This window comes from Pan troglodytes, chromosome 7 (assembly GCF_028858775.2).
Source record: "Pan troglodytes isolate AG18354 chromosome 7, NHGRI_mPanTro3-v2.0_pri, whole genome shotgun sequence".
Lineage (NCBI taxonomy): Eukaryota > Metazoa > Chordata > Mammalia > Primates > Hominidae > Pan > Pan troglodytes.
This window is the reverse complement of record NC_072405.2, coordinates 108,340,503-108,362,105: the sequence shown is the minus strand read 5'-3', so window position 1 is coordinate 108,362,105 and position 21,603 is coordinate 108,340,503. Positions and strand designations below refer to the sequence as shown.

The window sequence follows — 21,603 nt, the reverse complement described above, 5'->3', positions numbered from 1 at the left end:
AAACTACAGTTCCCAGAATGCCGCGCGAGCCCGCCCCCAGCGGGAGCTGTGGGGCAGAGGCGCTGCTGTGGTTGGTCAGTCCAGTAAGAAGCCAGCAGGGCTGGTGCTGGAGCTTCTTCTCCTGAAGGGGCTGCAAGAGGGAAGGCTTAGCCATGTCGTCCTTGATCAGAAGGGTGATCAGCACCGCGAAAGCCCCAGGGGCCATTGGACCCTACAGGTAACGTGGCTGGTGGAAGCTGTGTCGGACCCAGGGCGTGCGGGTTCGGGGATTCGGGGTTGGGGCCACTCCGGGCCGGAGCCCCAGCTAACACGCAAGGAAATTGAGCCTGGAAAGTGAGCAACGCGCCCGAAGACCCACAGAGAGTTGGGAGCCACGATGGGACCAGGAACCTGCACTCCATGGGACTTTGCTCGTTCTGGGGCTGCCTCGCTGCGGAGCACAGCCTGCCAGAAAGCTCTCCCCAGTTAGAAGCCTTCAGACCCTGTGTTTTGTTTTGGGGGAGGGGGTCGTTTTGGTTTTCTTGGTAACAGCTTTATTGAGATATAATTCACGTACCGTAAGATTCACCCCCTTTAACATGTACAATTCAGTGGTTTTGACCATACTCACAGAGTTGTGCAGCCATCACCACTTTCTTCAGAACATTTTCATCACCCCAAAAATAAATCCCATCCCCATTAGCATTCACTCCCCATTCTCCTCTCCCCCGGCCCCTGACAATCTACTTGCATCTTCATGGATTTGCTTGTTGTGGACATTTCCTATAAATTGAATCATAAAACATGCAGTCCTTTATGACCAACTTCTTTCATTAGCTTCATACTTGGTCTGCCTGTCTCTCAACTGAAAAGAGCCCCATCAACAGCTCCCTCCTTTAAACCTACTGCTGTGAGAAAAGGCACTGAGATGTGGCAGAACAGGAATTATTACAGAAAACTTGGAAATAAATAAAATGCAGTAGAAGTGAGAGGGCAAGTGGGGTAGGGAGTAAAGGAGAAAAAAGACAAATTGATTTTAACTTGGGGTGGAAGAGGAAAAAGAAGATTTAGGAAGGTTCCTTGTGAGAGGTAGTCCTTTGGTTTTGAAGGTTGGTTTTGTCATTTATAGTAGTGTTGTAAAGTTTGATTTTTAAATTAATTTATTAAGGATTTCAACAGGAAGTCATTGAGTGAAGGGCATGGAGGTAGAAGTCAGGTAGAGGGAATGGCTTGAGTGAGGGCATGGAGGTAGAAGAATGCATGGTATAAAGATTTTGGGGAGAAAGTTTTCATAATTCAAGTGCTACTTCTATCTTTTTTGTTTGTTTGTTTGCCAAATCTGTATATCACTTATAATTTACTTAACCTATTTCTTTGAGATGGCTCACTTCATTTTATTTAACAAGTTAATTGAAAAAGGAAACTTTACAACAGTACACTAAATAGAAAACAATTCAATAGAAAGTAATAGTAAAAAATAAACTCAATTTTAAAAAGGTATTATTAAATTTTAGCTAGATATTGCAGTTGGCTCAAAACCTGAGGCCTGCTCTCTCTTTGTTAAGAGTGATGTTTCTTTAGCCGGGTACTGTGGTTCACGCCTGTAATCCCGGCACTGTGGGAGGCCGAGGTAAGAGGATTGCTTGAGGTCAGGAGTTCAAGACCAGCCTGGGCAACATAGTGAGACCCCCATCTCTATTAAAAAAAAAAAAAAGTTTAATTAAAAACTTTCAAGTGATGTTTTAATTTGTTTTCTAAAGATGGTTTTTTTTCTCCTTAATGTAATCAAACGGGGTAGAGTCATCATTGCTAACATTTACTGATGCTTACTCAGCAGCATCGGGCACTATCCTTTTTTTTTTTTTTTTTGGAGGCAGAGTCTCACTCTGTTGCCCAGGCTAGAGTGCAGTGGTGCAATCTCAGCTCACTGCAACCTCCACCCCACAGATTCAAGTGATTCTCATGTCTCAGCCTCCCAAGTAGCTGGGATTACAGGCAGGTGCCACCACACCTGGCTAATTTTTGTATTTTTAGTAGAGACAGGGTTTCACTGTGTTGGTCAGGCTGGTATTGAACTCCTGACCTAAAGCGATCCACCTACCTCGGCTTCCCAAAGTACTCGGATTACAGGTGTCAGCCACCATGCCTGGCCAGCACCAGGCACTGTTCTAAGTTATTTATGTGCATGGTTATATTATAGTCCCTATTTTTCAGATGAAGAAACTGATGTGTGCAAAATTAAATAATTTGCCAAAAGTTACACCACTAAAAAGTGATGTAACAAAATTTGAATTTAGGAAATGGGTACTAGAGCCTAGTCTTAATCATTTACTTTGTTGTCCCTGGTGTAGATTGAAAAAAAAAAATTGGAAAAGGAATCATTTTCTTACTATGTTTTACTGTGTATGACTGACTCCTTTGAGAAATACTGATTAAGAGTTGGACTTTGGATTTGAATTTTTGTTTTGCCTCTTTTTAATTATATGATCTTGCAGAGTGACTTAACCTCTCTTAGTTTGCTTCTTTGTCTTCTCAATGGGCATAAATAATACCATTTGATAAGATTATTGTGGGAATTAAATAAAAGTGACCAATAAAAATTAGATTTTGGCCAGGCACAGTGGTTCACACCTGTAATCCCAGCACTTTGGGAGGCCGAGGCAGGTGGATCACAAGCTCAGCAGTTCAAGACCAGCCTGGCCAAGATGGTGAAACCCCGTCTCTACTAAAAATACCAAAAAAAAAAAAAAAAAAAAAAAATTAGCTGGGTATAGTGGCGTATGCCTGTAATCTCAGCTACTTGGGAGGCTGAGGCAGTGAATTGCTTGAACCTGGAAGGCAGAGGTTGCGGTGAGCCAAGGTCGCACCACTGCACTCCAGCCTGGGCTACAGAGCGAGACTCTGTCTCAAAAAAAAAAAGATTTTAGCAGGGTACAGGTTGTGGTGGTTTCCAATACTAAATGGAAGAATATAAACTTTATTTTGTATATAATAAGGAACAATCAAATGTGGTTTTTTTCTTGTGGTTGTTGTGGTTGTGTGTTTGTATGTGTGTATATTGAGACAGTGCTTCACTGTGTCACCCAGGCTGGAGCCGGGATCACAGCTTATTGCCGCCTCAACCTCCCGGGCTCAAGCCATCCTCCCACCTCAGCTTCCCAAGTAGCTGGGGCTACAGGCTCAGGCCACCATGCCCAGATAATTTTTGTATTTTTTATAGAGCTGGGGTTTTACCATGTTGCCCAGGCTAAATGTTTTTAAGCAGGGTGTAACATGATCAGATCTTTTAAAAAGAATTCTGATAGTAATTCTGATAGAAATTTGGAGGTAAAGAAAGTGAGAATAGTTAGGGGATATTATAAGTAAAAATTTGTGATTTTTTTTCTCCTTCTGCCCTAATGTCTTTCTCTCAATCACACAGTGGTAGCATTTAGAAAAACACCTTTACCTCCAAACAAGAGGGACACAACCAAATCAAAGTGATTATTAGAGACACTTTGTCCTGGAGCCTGCTAAAGAGCATACCCCTTCCTTGACCTATTTAGAGATATTCTGTGGACTTTGTTCAAGAAAGAAAGCATAACAGTAATGTTCCTGGTTGACTTGAAGGTAGGTGGGAGTCAACTGTCTTTATAAAGCTGAAAGCTAAAAAGAGGGGAATCATCATATGAATGTGCCAGTATGACATGAAAAAAAAGCCACCAGCCAGCTTCATGGTGTGGAGACTTCCAGGACATTGTGCCTCTTGTGCACTAGGTGACTAGAAATGGTGCTTATTTTCAATAGTTAATGTTTAAGAAAAAAAACAGACTGCAACTAACTACTTATATTCTGATAAAGTTAATTGGACATGTTTTAGGAACCTTTTGGGAACAAGAGTTTTTGTGCGTGGAGTGTGTAGTGAGTACACTTTTTGAAAATCCTGGGTCCTCTCCAGGAAGAATTCAAATGTGTTGAACTTTCAGTCCCTGGCATTGGGATGGATGGGGTGTTGTCACTAATTAGCCAATCAGCTCAGTACATTTCAGGAATACTTCCAGACAGAACCTTGAAAGATATCAACATTGCATTGCTTTGCATTGTGCATTTTGCACACCGTCCTCATAATTATAAATTTTTGAAGCGGTAGCCCGTGTGGTATACACAATGATGTGAGAATTATTAGAATGCTTTTGAAAGTGTGATTACCCTTTAACCTGGTAGTAGAACAGTGCACTTTTAAATTTTCTGAAGTCCAACCACTTGTCTTTGGTTAGTAGGATTCTTATGCTCAGAAAGTGTCAACTAGCCAATTATTCTTATGAACAAACCTCTTTAGATCTGTAAGAGATAACTCACATAGCTCAGATGGTCTCAGCTCCAGTGCTTGCTTTTTATATTTTGAAAATAAAAGAGTTTCTTTTTACTATCATGAAGTTTCTGATAAATAAGAATGCATATTGTCTTAAAGTGTGTTTCAGATATGGGGAAAGCTGAAGGCACTTTGCACAGGACCTAGGGCAGACGGCCTAATTCTACACAGGACAGTTAATAAAAAACAGTGTTACTGATGGTATTATTTAACCCGAGAAAAGATTACAAATTAACAAACTCAGTAGTTATCTATTTGTGGGCCAGTATGAAAGCCAGATAGTTGAGAAGACTTTCTAGACTTTCTGAATCATGTTACCAAGTTTAAACATACCTCCTTAGCTCTCTCCAAAGCATTTGCTGTAAGTCAGCAGGTCCTGCTAAAAAGAGATTCACTGACAACCAAAATTGTTTATGCTACTAAGTGGTTAAAGAGCAAAACATCAGTAAGTAGTTATAGTGTGCCTACTGTATGCAAGGAATCACCTACACCCTACACAGCTACAGAGACATGGTAAGACATTACCCCGACCTCAAGGAGTTTAGAGTCTAAGATACCTTGGGAGACAGGATAATAACAGGATGAGTTACAACACGAGGCAGGATCCTGTACATAGTATAAGGAAGATACAACCAAAGCACTCCTGGGATCCAAGGGAAAGAAAAGCTTAGTTACTTAGAGAAAGTGTGTGTGTGTGTGTGTGTGTGTGTGTGTGTGTATGTGTTTAGTATAGTTTTATTTATGATAACAAAATATCAGAAGCAATGGTGACTCATTAAATAAAGTACATCCATATTGTAAAACATATGTAGCTGTTAAAAAAAATGAGGAAGCACTCTACATATACTTATGGAAAGATCTTCATGATATTCTGTTGAGTGAAAAAAACAAAGTGTACAAGAATGTTTGATATACCACATTTTATGTAAAAGAAGAGAGAAAATATATATTTGTCTTGGTTATCTGTTCATTAAAAAAACTGGATGAATACATAAAGAAGAACAATGGTTCTGGGCTGGGAACTGAGCAAATAGGGAACAAGAATGGAAGAAAGACTTTTCACTGCAATTCTTTGTGTATTTTCTGGATTTTTGAACCATATGAACTCCTATTCAAAAATAAATTATAAAGGGAAAAAAAAGATGTGGTCAAGAAGATCAGGAAAACTTCATGAAATAAAAGAGGAAAGTTTGGAGCATGTTGGAAAATGGAAGAATAGGGAACTAAAAGAAGATGATTAAAATGAGACTATCTTAAATTTATAAATAAGCATAGAAATTTTAAAACAAATTTCACTTTTTTTTTTTTTTTTGACACAGAGTCTTGCTCTGTTGCCCAGGCTGGAGTACAGTAACGTGATCTTGGCTTACTACAACCTCCACCTCCCAGGTTCAAGTGATTCTCATGCCTCAGCCTCCCAAGTAGCTGGAATTACAGGTGTGCACCACCACTGGCTAATTTTTGTGTTTTTTAGTAGAGACAGGATTTCCCCATGTTGGCAAGGCTGGCCTTGAACTCCTGGCCTCAAGTGATCTGCCCGCCTCAGCCTCCCAAAGTGCTGGGATTATAGGCATGAGCCACCATGCCCTGCCACATTTCACTTCTAAATTAAAATTACATTAAGTCTTCTTTCTTCAACATTTTAAAAAAACAGATAGGCTTTCTTCATCCCAAAATTAATATCATTCCTATAAAAAGTAGACTTGTTTGGCTTTTTTTCAGGTATCAATGTATTGTATTCTTTTTGCTGTGATTTTATCCTACTTCTGAAATTTAGCATCCTCATAACAGAAAAAGTCAGTTACAGAAGTAAGCACTTTGCAGAAATGAAGTTGTATTAGTTCGTTTCCACACTGCTATAAAGATACCACCCGAGTATTTATAAAGAGGCTTAATTGACTCACTGTTCCACATGGCTGGGGAGGCCTCAAGAAACTTACAATAATGGCGGAAGGGGAAGAGGCACATCGTATATGATGGCAAGCAAGAGAGAGTGTACATGTGTAGGAGGAACTGTCAGACACTTATAAAACTGTTAGATCACGTGAGAACTCACTATCACGAGAACAGCATGGGGGAAACTGCCCCCATGGTCCAGTCACCTCCCACCAGGTCCTACTCTCAACATGTGGGGATTATGGGCATTACAATTCCAGATGAGGTTTGGGCAAGGACACAGCCAAGCCATATCAGAAGTGGACCCTCAAAAGTATATCCTTAATTGATCCTCCAATAAGCAGTGACTAATCTTGTCTGAAGATGACTACTTGTGTTTTTAAAAGTGCTCTTGAAATTGCATTTTTTTGCTTTACAGCTATATTGAGGTATAAGTTACTTATAAAAGTTACCCATTTTAATGGCTGGGTGTGGTGGCCCACGACTGTAATCCCAGCACTTTGGGAAGCGGAGGCAGGCAGATCACCTGAGGTCAGGAGTTCAAGACCAGCCTGGCCAACATGGCAAAACCCCATCTCTACTAAAAATGCAAAAATTAGCTGGGCGTGGTGGCTCACACCTGTAATCCCAGCTACTTGGGAGGCTGAGGCAGGAGAATTGTTTGAACCCAGGAGGCGGAGGTTGCAGTGAGCCAAGATTGTGCCACGGCACTCCAGCCTGGGTGACAGAGTGAGACTCCATCTCAAAAAAACAAGTCACCCATTTTAATTAAGTGTAGTGTTCCATGAATTTTAGTAAATGTATAGAATCATGCATCCACTATAATAGTCAAATTTTAGAATATTTCTATCACTCCCAAAAAATTCCCTTGTACCCATTTATGATCACCCCTGGCCCTAGACAACAATTAATAATCTGCTGCTGCTATTTTCTTTTCTAAGGTTTCATTTAAGTGAAATAAGACAATATATAGTCCTTTGTTGGATCTATCAGTGGGTGCATGTGTGCGCGTCTTGCTTTTTTGCTATAAATAATGCTATTCTGAACATTCACGTAAAGTCTTTGGACATATGTTTTCATTTCTCTTGGATAGTTGCCTAGGAAAGAAATTGCTGAGTTGAGGCTCAAGCCTGTAATCCCAGCACTTTGGGAGGCCAAGGCAGGAGGATCACTTGAGTCCAGGAGTTTGAGACCAGCCTAGGCAACATAGCAAGACCTCATCTCTACAAAAAATAAAAATAAGTAAATAATAAAATAAAAAATTAGCCAGGCATGGTGGTGCACACCTTTAGTCTCAGCTACTTAGGAGGCTGAGATGGGAGGATCACTTGGGCCTGGGAGGTCAAGGCTTCAGTGAGCCAACATCCTACCACTGCACTTCAGCCTGGGTGACAGAGCAAGATCCTGTCTCTAAAAGAAGAGTTTGCTGGGTTGTATGTTAAATATATGTTTAAATTTTTAAAGAAACTGCCAAACTATTTTCTAAAGTGGCTGTACCATTTTGCATTACTACCGACAATGTATGAGGGTTGCTCCCCATCATTGCCAATGCTTACTTTATCAGTGATGTCTTAGTGTGTGGTTTTGCTTTGCATTTCTCTAATGACTACTAATGTTGAGCAAATTTAATGTACTCTAACTCTTTGTATATTTTCTTTTGTGAAGTATCATTTGCTCATATTTTATTGGGTTTGTCTTCACATTATTGACTTTTAAGAGTTCTTCTTATATTCTGGATATAGGTACTTTATTAGGTATATGTTTTGCAAATATTTTTCTCCCAATCTATGACTTGCCTTTTCTTCCCCTGACCCCTTTTTTTATTTTGGGTCTCTCTCTGTTACCCAGTGCCACTGAGGCTGGAGCGCAGTGGTATACTCATGGCTCACTTCAGCCTTCAACTCCTGGGCTCAAGCAATTCAATCACCCTAGCCTCCTGAGTAGCTGGGACCACGGGTGTGCGTCACCATACTTGGCTGTTTTTTATTGTTTTTTGTAGAGACTGAGTGGTTGCCCAGGCTGATCTCAAACTCCTGGTCCCAAGCGATCCTCCTGCTTCACCCTCCCAAAGCACTAGGATTACAGCACCCAGCCCCTTTTCATTTTCTTAAAGATATCTTTGATAAACAAAAGTTTTCAATTTTCATGAAGTCCAATGTATCTGTTTTTTTTTTTACAATTTATACTTCTCTGTCCTATCAAAAAAGTCTTCTAGCATTGAATTTTATGTTTTATACTTACATAAATACACTAGCTTTCTGTTTATTGCAGTCAAGCTGTATTAGTCGACAGGACCATTTACATTTCAGGACAGATAGGCATGGACCCTTCAAGTGGACAGCTTGTGTCAGGAGGGGTAGCAGAAGAAGCTAAACAAGTAAGTTATTTTCCACATTTAAGGTTCCCTTTTCTACTACCTTTTTAATGTTGAAGAGCATTAAGAATCCACTTGCCTGATTTGTTTTATAGAGATTAACAGATAAATGTTTTTTAAACTACTTACTGCTTGATTTAACATAGTTTTTGATCTAAGAGTTGGAAATTTGATGGATCATGAATCATCTAACAACCAAAAGAGAGATTCCACCTCCTTAACACTAAGGTGACCTTAAACCTGAATCATTGACGTCAGATGACATGTTGCCACTTCCACATGGATTGGGAAATTTTCTTCTCAGGGCCACTGACCTGCCCCTCTTCAAAAAAAAAAAAAATTACCACCACAGAAGTAAAAAGTCAACATTTTTAAAAATAAGAATGGGGAATATAATTTTAATCCAATAAATATAATAAAACCATAATTTAGGCCAGGCACGATGTGGCTCACACCTGTAATCCTAGCACTTTGGGAGGCCGAGGCTGGCAGATCACTTGAGGTCAGGAGTTCAAGACTAGCCTAGACAACATGGTGAAACCCCATCTCTACTAAAAATACAAAAATTAGTGGGGGGAGGCCAGGCACAATGGTTCACACCTGTAATCCCAGCACTTTGGGAGGCCAAGGCGGGCAGATCACCTGAGGTCAGGAGTTCAAGACCAGCCTGGCCAACATGGTGAAACCCCGTCTCTACTGAAAATACAAAAATTAGCCAGGTGTGGTGGCATGTGCCTGTAGTCCCAGCTACTCAGGAGGCTAAGGCATGAGAATCGTTTGAACCCGGAAGGCGGAGGTTGCAGTGAGCTGAGATCGTGCCACTCCACTCTAGCCTGGGCGACAGAGCAAGACCCTGTCTCAAAAAAAAAATAGAAAAAAAAAAGTAACCCAGTCAGGTGGCACATGCCTGTAGTCCCAGTTACTCAGGAGGCTGATGCAGAAGAATCGCTTAAACCTGGGAGGTGGAAGTTGCAGGAAGCCAAGATCGCGCCACTGCACTCCAGCCTGGGACACAGAGCAAGACACTGTCTCAAAAAATAAAATAAAATAAAACAATAAACTATAATTTACTGCATTTACTGAGTCATATAATGCTGAAAGTTTGTTTTGTTTTGTTTTGTTTCTTGAGACAGCCTTGCTCTGTCGCCCAGGCTGGAGTGCAGTGTCGTGATCTCAGCTCACTGCAACCTCTGTCTTCCGGGTTCAAGCAATTCTCTTGCCTCAGCCTCCCAAGTAACTGGGACTACAGGCACGTGCCACCACACCTGGCTTATTTTTTGTATTTTTAGTAGAGACGGGGTTTTACCGTGTTAGCCAGGATGGTCTCGATCTCCTGACCTCATGATCCACCCACCTCAGCCTCCCAAAGTGCTGAGATTACAGGCATGAGCCTCCACACCCGGCCTAGCTGAAAGATTTTTAAAAACCTAAATATCCACTCATAAAGAACTGGTTGAATAAATTATGCTAGATCAATACAACTAAAGTAATGTGGAAAGATCTCCAAGGTAAATTGTTCCATGGTAATAAAACCAAGATGCAGAACAACATGCACAGTATGCTACCATGTGTGCTTGTGTGTTTAAAAATATGTAACATAAGCATTGACTGTACCTAGAAGGATATACAATAAATTAGGAACAGTGGTTACCTCTGAGGAGGGAAACTTGGGAGAGGGAGAGAGGGGTGAGAGATATCTTTACACGGTATATGCTTTTTTAATAGCTTTTGAGTTTTTTGTTGTGGTTGTTGCCATATCCATGTATTACCTATTTAGAAGATTATTTTAAAAGACACAAGAATATAATGAAATATTGCATTGTGACCAGCAAAGTGGGAAGAGTGAATCCAAAAAAAGATAAATGTTTTTCCAGAAGCCAGTGTCTCCAACTGTTATATAATTTACTAATATCGTTTTTTTGAGAAAAAGGAAAAAGAACCCTTTGAAGTCAAATATTGCTTTAAAAGAAAATATGTTTTAATGCTTACTAGCTCATCCTTATCCTTGACGTGATATCGAATGAAGAACACCAGAAATTATTTCTGTGGACATTGGCTGAACAATTAACACATTTTAGCACTGAAGAAGGAACTTCAACCTAGTCTTTTTACGCACAAAAGGAGACAACATTTTCACCATATTTCAGAAAGACTCATTCTATTAAAGGAAAGCCAAGAAACACACTTGTAAGCGAGTAGGGAGGATTTTTCTGCAACATAAGCTATTTAAGGAGGTATTAGTAAAAGATGATTAATTGAATTTAATTAAAGCTTTAAATCTAACATCAGTGACTTAGGCCTTTCTTGGCTTGGTTCACAGGCTCTTAAAAACATGGGTGAAATTCTGAAAGCTGCAGGCTGTGACTTCACTAACGGTGAGCAATTTGATATTATTTCACATTTCTTTTTGATATTTCTTTGGTCTTTTTGAAAAATATATGGCATCCAGTAAGATGCCGTGCCGTATAAATAGCAACTGTTCTACTTCACTTCTTTGGTCCCATTTCAGTCCCATTTTAATCCAGACAGTCTCAGATTCATACACTCTTTTTCTAAGTAATGTTTTAGGTCAGACCAAATAACTAAACCTAATGACAATGTTTATATCTTCTAGTGGTGAAAACAACTGTTCTTCTGGCTGACATAAATGACTTCAATACTGTCAATGAAATCTACAAACAGTGTAAGTAATTTGGCTTTATTCCTATTTTCCATTTTTAAAAAGAAAGAAATCTGGTCACATTAATGAATGTGCATTATGAATTAAGAGTGGTAGGAGATGCTAAAGAAATAGTCATGGATCTTAAAAGAATTAATAATCTGATTGGAAATATGTTGTATACCCCCCATGAAAAAGTTCTAAGACATTTCTATTGCATTCCCTAAAACAATATACTGAAACCCTACATATCCATTTTTCAAAAGCTTAATTTCATTAAATCCTTCTCAGGCTTTTTAAACTCTCCTAAAAGGTTTTTTACGCATAGATTTTATTTACTGTTGCTGTATGGTGCAGCCACCATCTTTATCCTGGCTCTCTCAGACTCATTAGTTAGTTACTTAATATTTCTATGCCTTGGTTTTCTCATATGCAAAATGGAGATAATGTACTCCTACCTTATAGGGTTGTTGGAATGATTAAATGAGTCAGTACAACATGTAAAGCACTTAGATGCTGGTGTGTTATAAGCACTGAGTAAATGTTAGCTATTATTAACATTGATGTCATAGTAGGGAAAATTGGTGTCCCCAACACCTAGTGGGATGGGGCAAAGGTATAACTTGGAAAAAGCATCATTACTTATTCTCTCCTGAAGAAATTACTAGAAAAGACCAAAGTTGGCAGGGGAAGTACTTGCCAAAATTTCTGGAGATGGGCACTTGTTCCCTATTTAGATAAATAGTTTATAAATATCACTTTAAAAAAAAACTCCATTCACATCAAACAAGATCAAAATGTTAGGGTATGTATTTCTTTTTTTTTTTTTTTTTTTTTTTTGCCAGAAAGCTAAGAGATTTTAAAAAGTATTAACTATCATAGGAATCATATGGCAAAATATTTTATCAAACAAATCTGATAGTGAGCCTCTTTTTTAAAATATTGCTTAAGGCCAGGAGCAGTGGCTCACACCTATAATCCCAGCACTTTGAGAGGCTGAGGTGGGTGGATCACTTGACATTAGGAGTTTGAGACCAGTCTGGCCAACATGGTGAAGCCCCGTCTCTACTAAAAATACAAAAATGAGCCGGGCATGGTGGTGCACGCCTGTAATCCCAGCTACTCGGGAGGCTGAGGCAGGAGAATCTCTTGAACATGGGAGACAGAGGTTGCAGTAAGCTGAGATCGCACCACTTCACTCCAGCCTTGGGCGATAGAGCGAGACTCTGTTTCAAAAAAATAAAAATAAATGTTGCTTATATCTAAGAACTGACTAGTATATGAAATATTTGCCAGATTATTAATTGTAGATATTGAATAACAATAGAATATCTGAAAACTAAAATAAAAATTTCCACTTGATCTTTATTTTTTCAACTCTTCTCTATTAAAAAAAATGAAATTCTTTTAAATTCAGATTTCAAGAGTAATTTTCCTGCTAGAGCTGCTTACCAAGTTGCTGCTTTACCCAAAGTAAGTACACTTTAAATGACTAATGTACACAGTTTTCAATTTCTACATTGTTTTCCTTCTATAAGTAAACTAAGCACTGTGAAAGGAAATTTAAAAGAAGTAGCCTGGGCAGGGTGGCTTACCCCTGTAATACCAGTGCTTTGAGAGGCCAACACAGGAGGATCGCTTGAGGCCAGGAGTTCTAGACCAGCCTGGGCAACATAGCAAGACAGCCATCCCTACAAAAACAATTTAAAATTAGCCATGCATGGTGGTGGTGCACACCTATAGTCCCAGCTACTTGGTAGGCTGAGGTGGGAGGAACACTTGAACCCAGGAGTTCAAGGCTGCAGTGAGCTATAATCGAACCACTGTGCTGCAGCCTGGGTAACAGTGTGACCTTGTCTCTAAAAAAAAAAAAAATAGAAAAGAAATAGACCCTGCTTCCCCAGGGACTTAAAGTCTGAAAGGAAATATCCCATATTACATGCATGAAAAAAAAATTAAGAAACCTTTTAAGACAGCACATGAACATAGAATCAGAATCAAAATACTTAAATTGTGAGAAAAGGCCAGGCGCGGTGGCTCACACCTGTAATCCCAGCGCTTTCGGAGGCCGAGGCAGGCGGATCACGAGGTCAGAAGATCGAGACCATCCTGGCTCACATGGTGAAACCCCGTCTCTACTAAAAATACAAAAAAAAATTAGCCGGGTGTGGTGGCGGACGCCTGTAGTCCCAGCTACTCGGGAGGCTGAGGCAGGAGAATGGCATGAACCCGGGAGGCAGAGCTTGCAGTGAGCCCAAATCGCGCCACTGCACTCCAGCCTGGGCGACAGAGCGAGACTCCATCACAAAAAAAAAAAAAATTGTGAGAAAAAATAAAATAGCAGCTGTATTGTTGTAGTTTTACTTAGGGGACTATAAATTTGAGCCAGGTTTGTTTGTGAGTTCTGCAGTAAAAATTTCACCTGGATATTGTACAATTAAAAATCTAAGCCTTCCACTAGAAAAATAATCTCTAAACCAGGGGCACACATATTTCTCACCATTTTGATTTTGCTACTTTTAACTCAAAGCTTAGCAGCACAATATTCCTGCCTATAAAAAAGCAGCTCTTACTGACTTCCACTTGCAGTTTCTACCAAAGAAAATTTATGTTTTAAGAGTGTCATTTGTATTGCTTTAATTAGTTGTTACTTGGAATGATCATTATCAAACCTATTAAGGTACTGGGTGTAGTAGAAAGAGCTCTGAACTTGGAATCACAAGACAAGGGTTCAACCTCTGCTATCTAGCTTGTGACTTGGGATGACTTAATTACTCCTTCTACACTTCAGCATATCATTCTGTGAATTGAGGGGAAAATACGTCTCTAATAGGACTTCTGTGAGAATCACATAAGCTAATATAGTATATGAATATACCTAGCATGGTAACCTGGTCTATTACAGGTTCTTGGTGAATATTTCCTTTTCCTTTCCTTCCTTGAAAAGTTTAATGTTAAAAATGTTATATTGCTGTTGGTTGCATGTTTTTAGTAGGTATTATAGAGTTTGCAATTTGTACAAAATGATTACAACAAATTCTTTCATTTTCCTCACAGGGCAGCCGAATTGAAATTGAAGCAGTAGCTGTCCAAGGACCACTGACAACAGCATCACTATAAGTGGACCCAGTGCTGTGTAGTCTGGAATTGTTAACATTTTAATTTTTACAATTGATGTAACATCTTAATTAACCTTTTAATTTTCACAATTGATGACAGTGTGAGTTTGATGAAAATATCTGAAGCTATTATGGAAATACCATGTAATAGGGAGAGTTGAACATGAAGATTAGAGAAGGAATCCAGTTACTTTTTTAAATTACACCTGTGTGCACCTGTATTACTGAATATAGGAAAGAGATACCCATTACATAGTTACTCAGTAAATAAAAGAGAAATACCAGGTAGGAAAGAAGAGTTATTATTCCTGAGAAATAATCAAGAACATATTTAATTCAAACTAATGATGTGAACTATTTAGTTTTGATGTCAGTTATGTGATTCTGCTTTTACTTGAGTAAAATTAAAGTGTTTAAATTTGAGGTCAAGGAGAAGATAGTGGAACAAAATGTTATATAGATAATATTTTTCTAATGGAAATAAAATAGGCAGATTTCCTTTGGTGTGATTTTGTTCACTTATTTCTTAACAGTTTATACATTAAAACGTATTGCCTAGTGGGGGCAGGTAAAGTTAAAATCTCCAACTATTTCATTTTTCAAAGCCTACTTCTGACTTCATACACTTTTTTTTGTTTTTGTTTTTGTTTTTTGTTTTTGAGACAGAGTCTCGCTGTCTCCCCCAGGCTGGAGTGCAGTGGCGCGATCTCGGCTCACTGCACGCTCCGCCTCCCGGGTTCACGCCATTCTCCTGCCTCAACCTCCTGAGTAGCTGGGACTACAGGCGCCCGCCACCACGCCCGGCTAATTTTTTTTTTATATTTTTAGTAGAGACAGCGTTTCACCGAGTTAGCCAGGACGGTCTCGATCTCCTGACCTCATGATCCTCCTGCCTTGGCCTCCCAAAGTGCTGGGATTACAGCTGTGAGCCACCGTGCCCAGCTGACTTCATACACTTTTATACAGTTTATTTTTTTCAACAGTTATGGCCAGCTATTACATGAAACCTCATTTAAACTTTCTAGTCTTCAGCAGTTTTGGCCATTTACAGTGTTGCAGAATTTGCATGTAAATTTTCACATTTGTAGACATCTTTTTAATCTCTGCTATATCTGTCCCCCCTTTTCATCAATGATATGATTTATTTGGGCTTCTTTTTTTTTTCTTTATCTGTCTTTGCCAGAAGTTTATTAATTTTATTAATCTTTTTAAAGAACCACTTTTTGGCTTTGTTGATCCTTTCTATTATATCTTTCTTTTCTTTATCATTCTTTCTGCTCTTATATTTATTATTTTCTCCAGCTCATTGATAAGTCATTTTTTTCTACTTTTAATATTAAGAGTCTTTTATTAGTAAGTTACAGAAACCCAACTCAAACTAGTATTAAGTGGAGAAAAGAGATAAATGCACAGGCTTAGGTCACAGAGGCCAGAGTACAGCTGGCTTTAGGCACATGTAACCCAGAAACCTCATGGCTCCACCTGTCTCTTGGGGGAAGATGCTGCAGACCCCAGATACAGGCTATGAGTGCACTAACCCCAGCAGAAAGATAACCATTTCCTGATCTCTCTGGCAGAAGAATCTCAGGGAAGCCTCTGGTCCAGCTCAGCTTAAGTTCCCGTTCCTAAGCCAAAGCCAGGAAATTAGACACCCTGGCCAGGTTGGGTCTAGGGGGAATACTTGTATATATGTCATGACTTCAAAATCAAACTCTAGAATGAAAGAACTGGAAATGAGATGCTGGTACCCACGTTAATTAATTTGTTAGTGGCTGGGTCTTGGCTTGGAGTCTTTTTTTCCACACTGAAGGAGAATCACTAGAATTTGTTAAATTTTTATGGGGGAGTGGGGAACATTGCATGTTGGTCTTTTTTTTTTTTTATTTTTTGAGATGCTCTCACTCTGTCACCCAGGCTGGAGTGCAGTAGCACAATGACGTCTCATGGTAGCCTCAATCTCCTGGCTGAAGCATTCCTCCCACTTCAGCCTCCTGAGTAGCTGGGATTACAGACACATACCACCACACCTGACTAATATTTTTATGTTTTTGTAAAGACAGGGTCTCATTATATTGCCCAGGTTAGTCTTGAACTCCTGGCCTCAAGCAGTCCTCCCACCTCAGCCTCCCAAGATTAATTTAAAGTCTGCTTTTTTTTCTGAAGAACACAACAAATCAAATGAAATGGTTTCTGTAATACAATTCAGATAAAAAATACAGCAAGATAAACTTTTTAACACTTTATTAGTTCTAATAACATATTTATTCAATCAAAATGATAAATGTTGACCCAGCAGTATGAATAATTTCATTAAAATTTTGGCCATAATTTCCCATAAAGCCAATTATTTTTAGTTATAAGGAAATTGCCATGATTACATAAGAAAAAAGAGCATTTGTTACCAACAAATACTTATAGAATGACAAACTTGTACTAGACTTAGGGGAGGAGAATGAAGTTTGAACTAACTTTCCTATCCTCAGAAGAGCTTACAATTTTTCTCACTTCTGCCATGTGTTTAGCAATTGGAAAGCATGAAAAATAACTCCAAATAAAGGATTCCATTTCAGTGAATTATTCATCTGGCATAAATCATAAATTGTGGTCAGCTAAGTGCTAATGTACTTAGGCAGAGTTGCTTACTCTGCAGCACTAATCAATGTTTATGAATATAGCAAGAATTACTGGAACATTCTCTATGACCTATTATCTCCAATGGATTAAGTGCTGACTCATTGACTCAACAGACTCAAAATTCTATTGATAGTTGTGCTTTGACTAACTTGTTATTGCAACAAGTTTTGCAATTAAAAAAATAATCCCTCATGTACATCAACATACTAACAGTGATCATCTTTGATGAATTATGGGTAATATTTCATCTTTTAAAGTTTATATTTTCTGAAGTTTCTACAGTGAACATGTATTGTTTTATACTAAGAAAAAAGTAATTATTTTAATAACATCCTTCTTTTGTAATTATTGCCTAAAATAGTCATTCTGTTACATATAAGTACCTAGGCAGAAAGTGTTATTTCTACCCCCGCCAAGAACACCAAAAAAATGTTGTTTAAAAACTCTTATATCCAGAAACTTGAAGATAATCTATACTGATCCACTAAATAACTGCTATCTGAAATCACTATTACTTTGTTCTCCACTGAACTGCTAAGGGTGTGGTGGTGGTTGGAAAAGTCACCATTGGGCCTTGTCACTTCCTAGTGAGGTGCTGGGCCCCAAACCCTCTCTCCAACCCAAAGCTACTCTACAACAGTACAGCTGCCATGGAAAGCCTCTTCTCTTGTCATTGAATGACTCTTTTTTTTTTTTTTTTGAAATGGAGTCTCACCCTGCCGCCCAGGCTGGAGTGCAGTGGCGCATCTCAGCTCACTCCAACCTCCGCCTCCTGGGTTCAAACGATTCTCCTGCCTCAGCCTCCCGATACAGGTGTCCGACATCACACCCAGCTAATTTTTGTATTTTTAGTAGAGACGGGGTTTCACCATGTTGGCCAGGCTGGTCTGGAACTCCTGACCTCGTGATCTGCCTGCCTCGGCCTCCCAAAGTGCTGGGATTACAGGCATGAGCCACCGCGCCCAGCCAAAATGACTCTTTTAAAAGTGTTTAGAGGCTGTAATCCCAGCTACTCAGGAGGCTGAGGCAGGAGAATCGCTTGAACCCGGGAGGCGGAGGTTGCAGTGAGCTGAGATCGCACCACTGCACTCCAGCCTGGGTGACAAGGGTGAAACTCCATCTCAAAAAAAACAAAAAAAAAGAATCAGGGCTGGGTGTGGTGGCTCATGCCTGTAATCCCAGCACTTTGGGAGGCCAAGGCGGGCGGATCACCTGAAGTTGGGAGTCCGAGACTAGCCTGGCCAACTTGGTGAGACCCCGTCTCTACTAAAAATACAAAAATTAGGTGGGTATAGTGGCGTGCACCTGTAGTCCCAGCTACTCGGGAGGCTGAGGCAGGAGAATGACTTGAACCCAGGCGGCAGAAGTTGCAGCGAGCCGAGATCACGCCACTGCACTCCAGCCTGGGTGACAGAGTGGGACTCTGTCTAAAAAAAAAAAAAAGTGTTTAGAATCACACAAATCAATTCAATACAACATGCATCATTTTAAATTTATGTGATAGTATGAATCGCCATACTTACTTTTATTAAGAAATTTCAAGGCCAGGCGTGGTGTCTTATGCCTGTAACCCCGGCACTTTGGGAGGCTGAGGCAGGCAGATCACTCGAGCTCAGGATTTCAAGACCAGCCTGGCCAACATGGTGAAACCCCTCTCTACTAAAAATACAAAAATTAATTGGGCCTGGTGGTACATGCCTGTAGTCCCAGCTACTTGGGAGGCTGAGGCAGGAGAAAGGCTTGAACTCACGAAGTGAAGGTTGCAGTGAGCTGAGATCATGCCATTGCACTCCAGCCTGGGAGATAGAGCAAGACTCTGTCTCAAAAAAAAAAAAAAAGAAAAGAAAAGAAATTTTAGAAATGTCTATATTCTATGAGAAAACAAAATGAGGCAGATCTCAAAACAAAATTGGTATCCCCAGTTGGTTTCCCAGAAATCTTTTTCTGGAAATTAGTGAGGTTTGCAGACCTCTGTCCGCAGTGGTGGATGGAAGTAGCATGTTTATTAATTTCAGTAGCACATTATTAAACTGAAGGAGTATTTTAGAATAATATAGGTTGGCCTTTCTTCTACCTTTGGGAGTTATTAAACCCTGGCTTTGATGTCCAGAGACCTCTTTCATTAGGCACAAGAATAATGATATGGTTGTTAACTTTTAACAACTCAAATGTTCCCCAGTAAATGTGCTGAGTGGTGGTACTGACCAGTAAAGCAAAAAGCCTGCAATTTGCCTGTACAAGGATTACTAATGCCAACTTTTGTTGATACTAAAAGGAACTGGAAGAGAAATTCCATACTTGTCAGCTGCTCTCTGAAATTACACCGATTCTGCGTAGGCAATTAAAGCCTTGAGATTATAACCAAACACTCATAAGTTTATAAACTCTGGAGAGGTGAAAAGCTGACGTAGTTTTAGATGTAATGACATCTTATAAGCAAATGCTTTCAACATTTCAAACACAGCATGCCTTGCTATCTGGTGTGGGAAGAAAGAAGAAGGGAAGGGTCATTCTCCTTTTACCTTACAAATGTGTGTGGGCAAATGAATGGCTTTATGATGTCCACATCGCTGGCCTTTGTGAAAGAGAATTCGGAATTGGATCACCAAACTATCTTCATAAAAATAGGATACTCAGCCGGGTGCAGGGGTTCAGCCTGTAATCCCAGCACTTTGGGAGGCCAAGGCAGGAGAATTGCTTAAGCTCAGGAGTTCAAGACCAGCCTGGCCAACATAGTAAGACCCTGTCTCTACTAAAAATGCAAACATTAGCCAGGCGTGGTGGCGCCTGCCTGTAATCCCAGCTACTCAGGAGGCTGAAGCAGGAGAATCACTTGAAACTGGGAGGCAGAGGTTGCAGTGACCAGAGCACACCACTGCACTCCAGCCTGGATGACCAAAAAAAAAAAAAAAAGATATTTGCCATCTCTAACAAGCTATTGTATTTGCCAAAAGAGTACATTGTGAACCCTACTAGGATTATTTGACCATGACCATCCAACATTCTTTGATTAGTTAAATGTGGAAAGAAACATTTTCTTAATTAAGCAATTCTTAATTCAAGGCCCAATGTGGAATAAACCATTTGTTCAAAGTGGTGTGGGTGTTTTGACTGCTCAAAATATGGTAAGAGCTTTTACTCCACAGTCTAAATGGAAAAAGCAGTAAGGTAATATAATAGGTTGACCGCACATTTCTTCTTTTAAAAAAATAAATAAATAAAATTATTTATTTATTTATTTATTTAATGTAGAGACAGGGTCTCCCTATATTGCCCAGGCTGGTCCCGAACTCCTGGGCTCAAGTGATTTTCCTGACTTGGCCTCCCAAAGGGCTGGGATTACAGGTATGGGCCACCACACCCAGCCATTGACTACACATTTCTACCCTGTGGGTGCCTCAGGGGGTTGGCACTTCTGGCCAAGAATTTGAGTCTGGTCTGGGTATTTCCTAGATTTGCAAATTGGCACCCACTGCTGGTAAATGCAAATGTTCACTCCCAAGAATGAGAGTTGGGAAATTTGTTCATCTCCATCCCAGTTAGGTACATCAGGTACAGAAATAATGAAGTTATCTTAATTAAAAGAACACAACTGGACTACAAAGTGGTTGCACAGCACCCCAGGGATAGAAAAATCCAGCCCTGCTGGCAGTTTCTCTATGAACAACTCAAGCCTTTTGTCCATCTTGTGCATTTTGAATCTGAGGGCAAAACCGGTAATCTTCTTTCAGGGTCTGGAGACCTATGATCAGAATACATTTTGCTCTGTTAAGACTCAGTCTTAGGCAAAAGGAAAAATTTCTAACATAGGAAAGGATCAAGCAGTGGTTTTACATGCAGTCTTCACAGTACAGGGGCTATGTAAATTGTCATTTGTGTTTTAAAATGTGGATATGTAGACTGAGCGTGGTGACTCATGCCTGTAATTCTAGCACTTTGGGAGACCCAGGCAGAAGGATAATCTGAGGCCAAGAATTTGAGACCAGCATAGACAACATAGCAAGACCCCATCTATAAAAAAGTCAAAATGTAGATATGTAAATATACACTTATATTTTAGCATATACATATAGCCTGGTATATACATATACCTTTTTTCTGGAAGTATACACAAGAAATATTGTTTTTTCATGGAAGGACTAAAGGATATGGGAAGGAAACTTCACTACCTATTTTATACCCTTCTATATTTCACTTTTACCATAGATATTTATTACTTTTTAAAATTAACAGGTTATTTTGATGGAATATTTAAATTTTGGAATGTTCAGATATTGTGAAATATTTAAATTTTCCTTATAGGTTTTTAATGTTAAAACTGAATATTATCTAAGAGAATAAAAAAAAGTTTCCAAAAGTGTTTTAGTTACCACATTAAAGGATAAAGACAAAAGTAGAGAAAGTACCAGAAATTTTTATAAATTTCCAAAATTTTATGAAAATAAAAGATTTGAGTCTCAGCCTCCTGAGTAGCTGGGACTACAGGCACATGCCATCATGCCCAGCTAATTTTTTATATTTTTTGTAGAGATGGGGTCTCACCATGTTGCCCAGGCTGGTCTTGAACTCCTGGACTCAAGAGATCCACTGC

At 39.5% G+C, this 21,603-nt stretch overlaps 1 protein-coding gene across 1 annotated transcript; it reads left to right on the top strand.

The window, feature by feature from the left end:
* The first annotated feature begins 7 nt into the window (after window positions 1–7).
* Window positions 8–14,876, top strand: RIDA (reactive intermediate imine deaminase A homolog). The gene is made up of 6 exons (XM_001149111.4): window positions 8–217; window positions 8,498–8,603; window positions 10,921–10,975; window positions 11,215–11,283; window positions 12,677–12,732; window positions 14,317–14,876. The coding sequence occupies exons 1-6, from the start codon at window positions 153–155 to the stop codon at window positions 14,377–14,379; spliced, it is 414 nt and encodes a 137-aa protein (XP_001149111.1). The 5' UTR covers window positions 8–152; the 3' UTR covers window positions 14,380–14,876.
* Window positions 14,877–21,603: the final 6,727 nt, after the last annotated feature.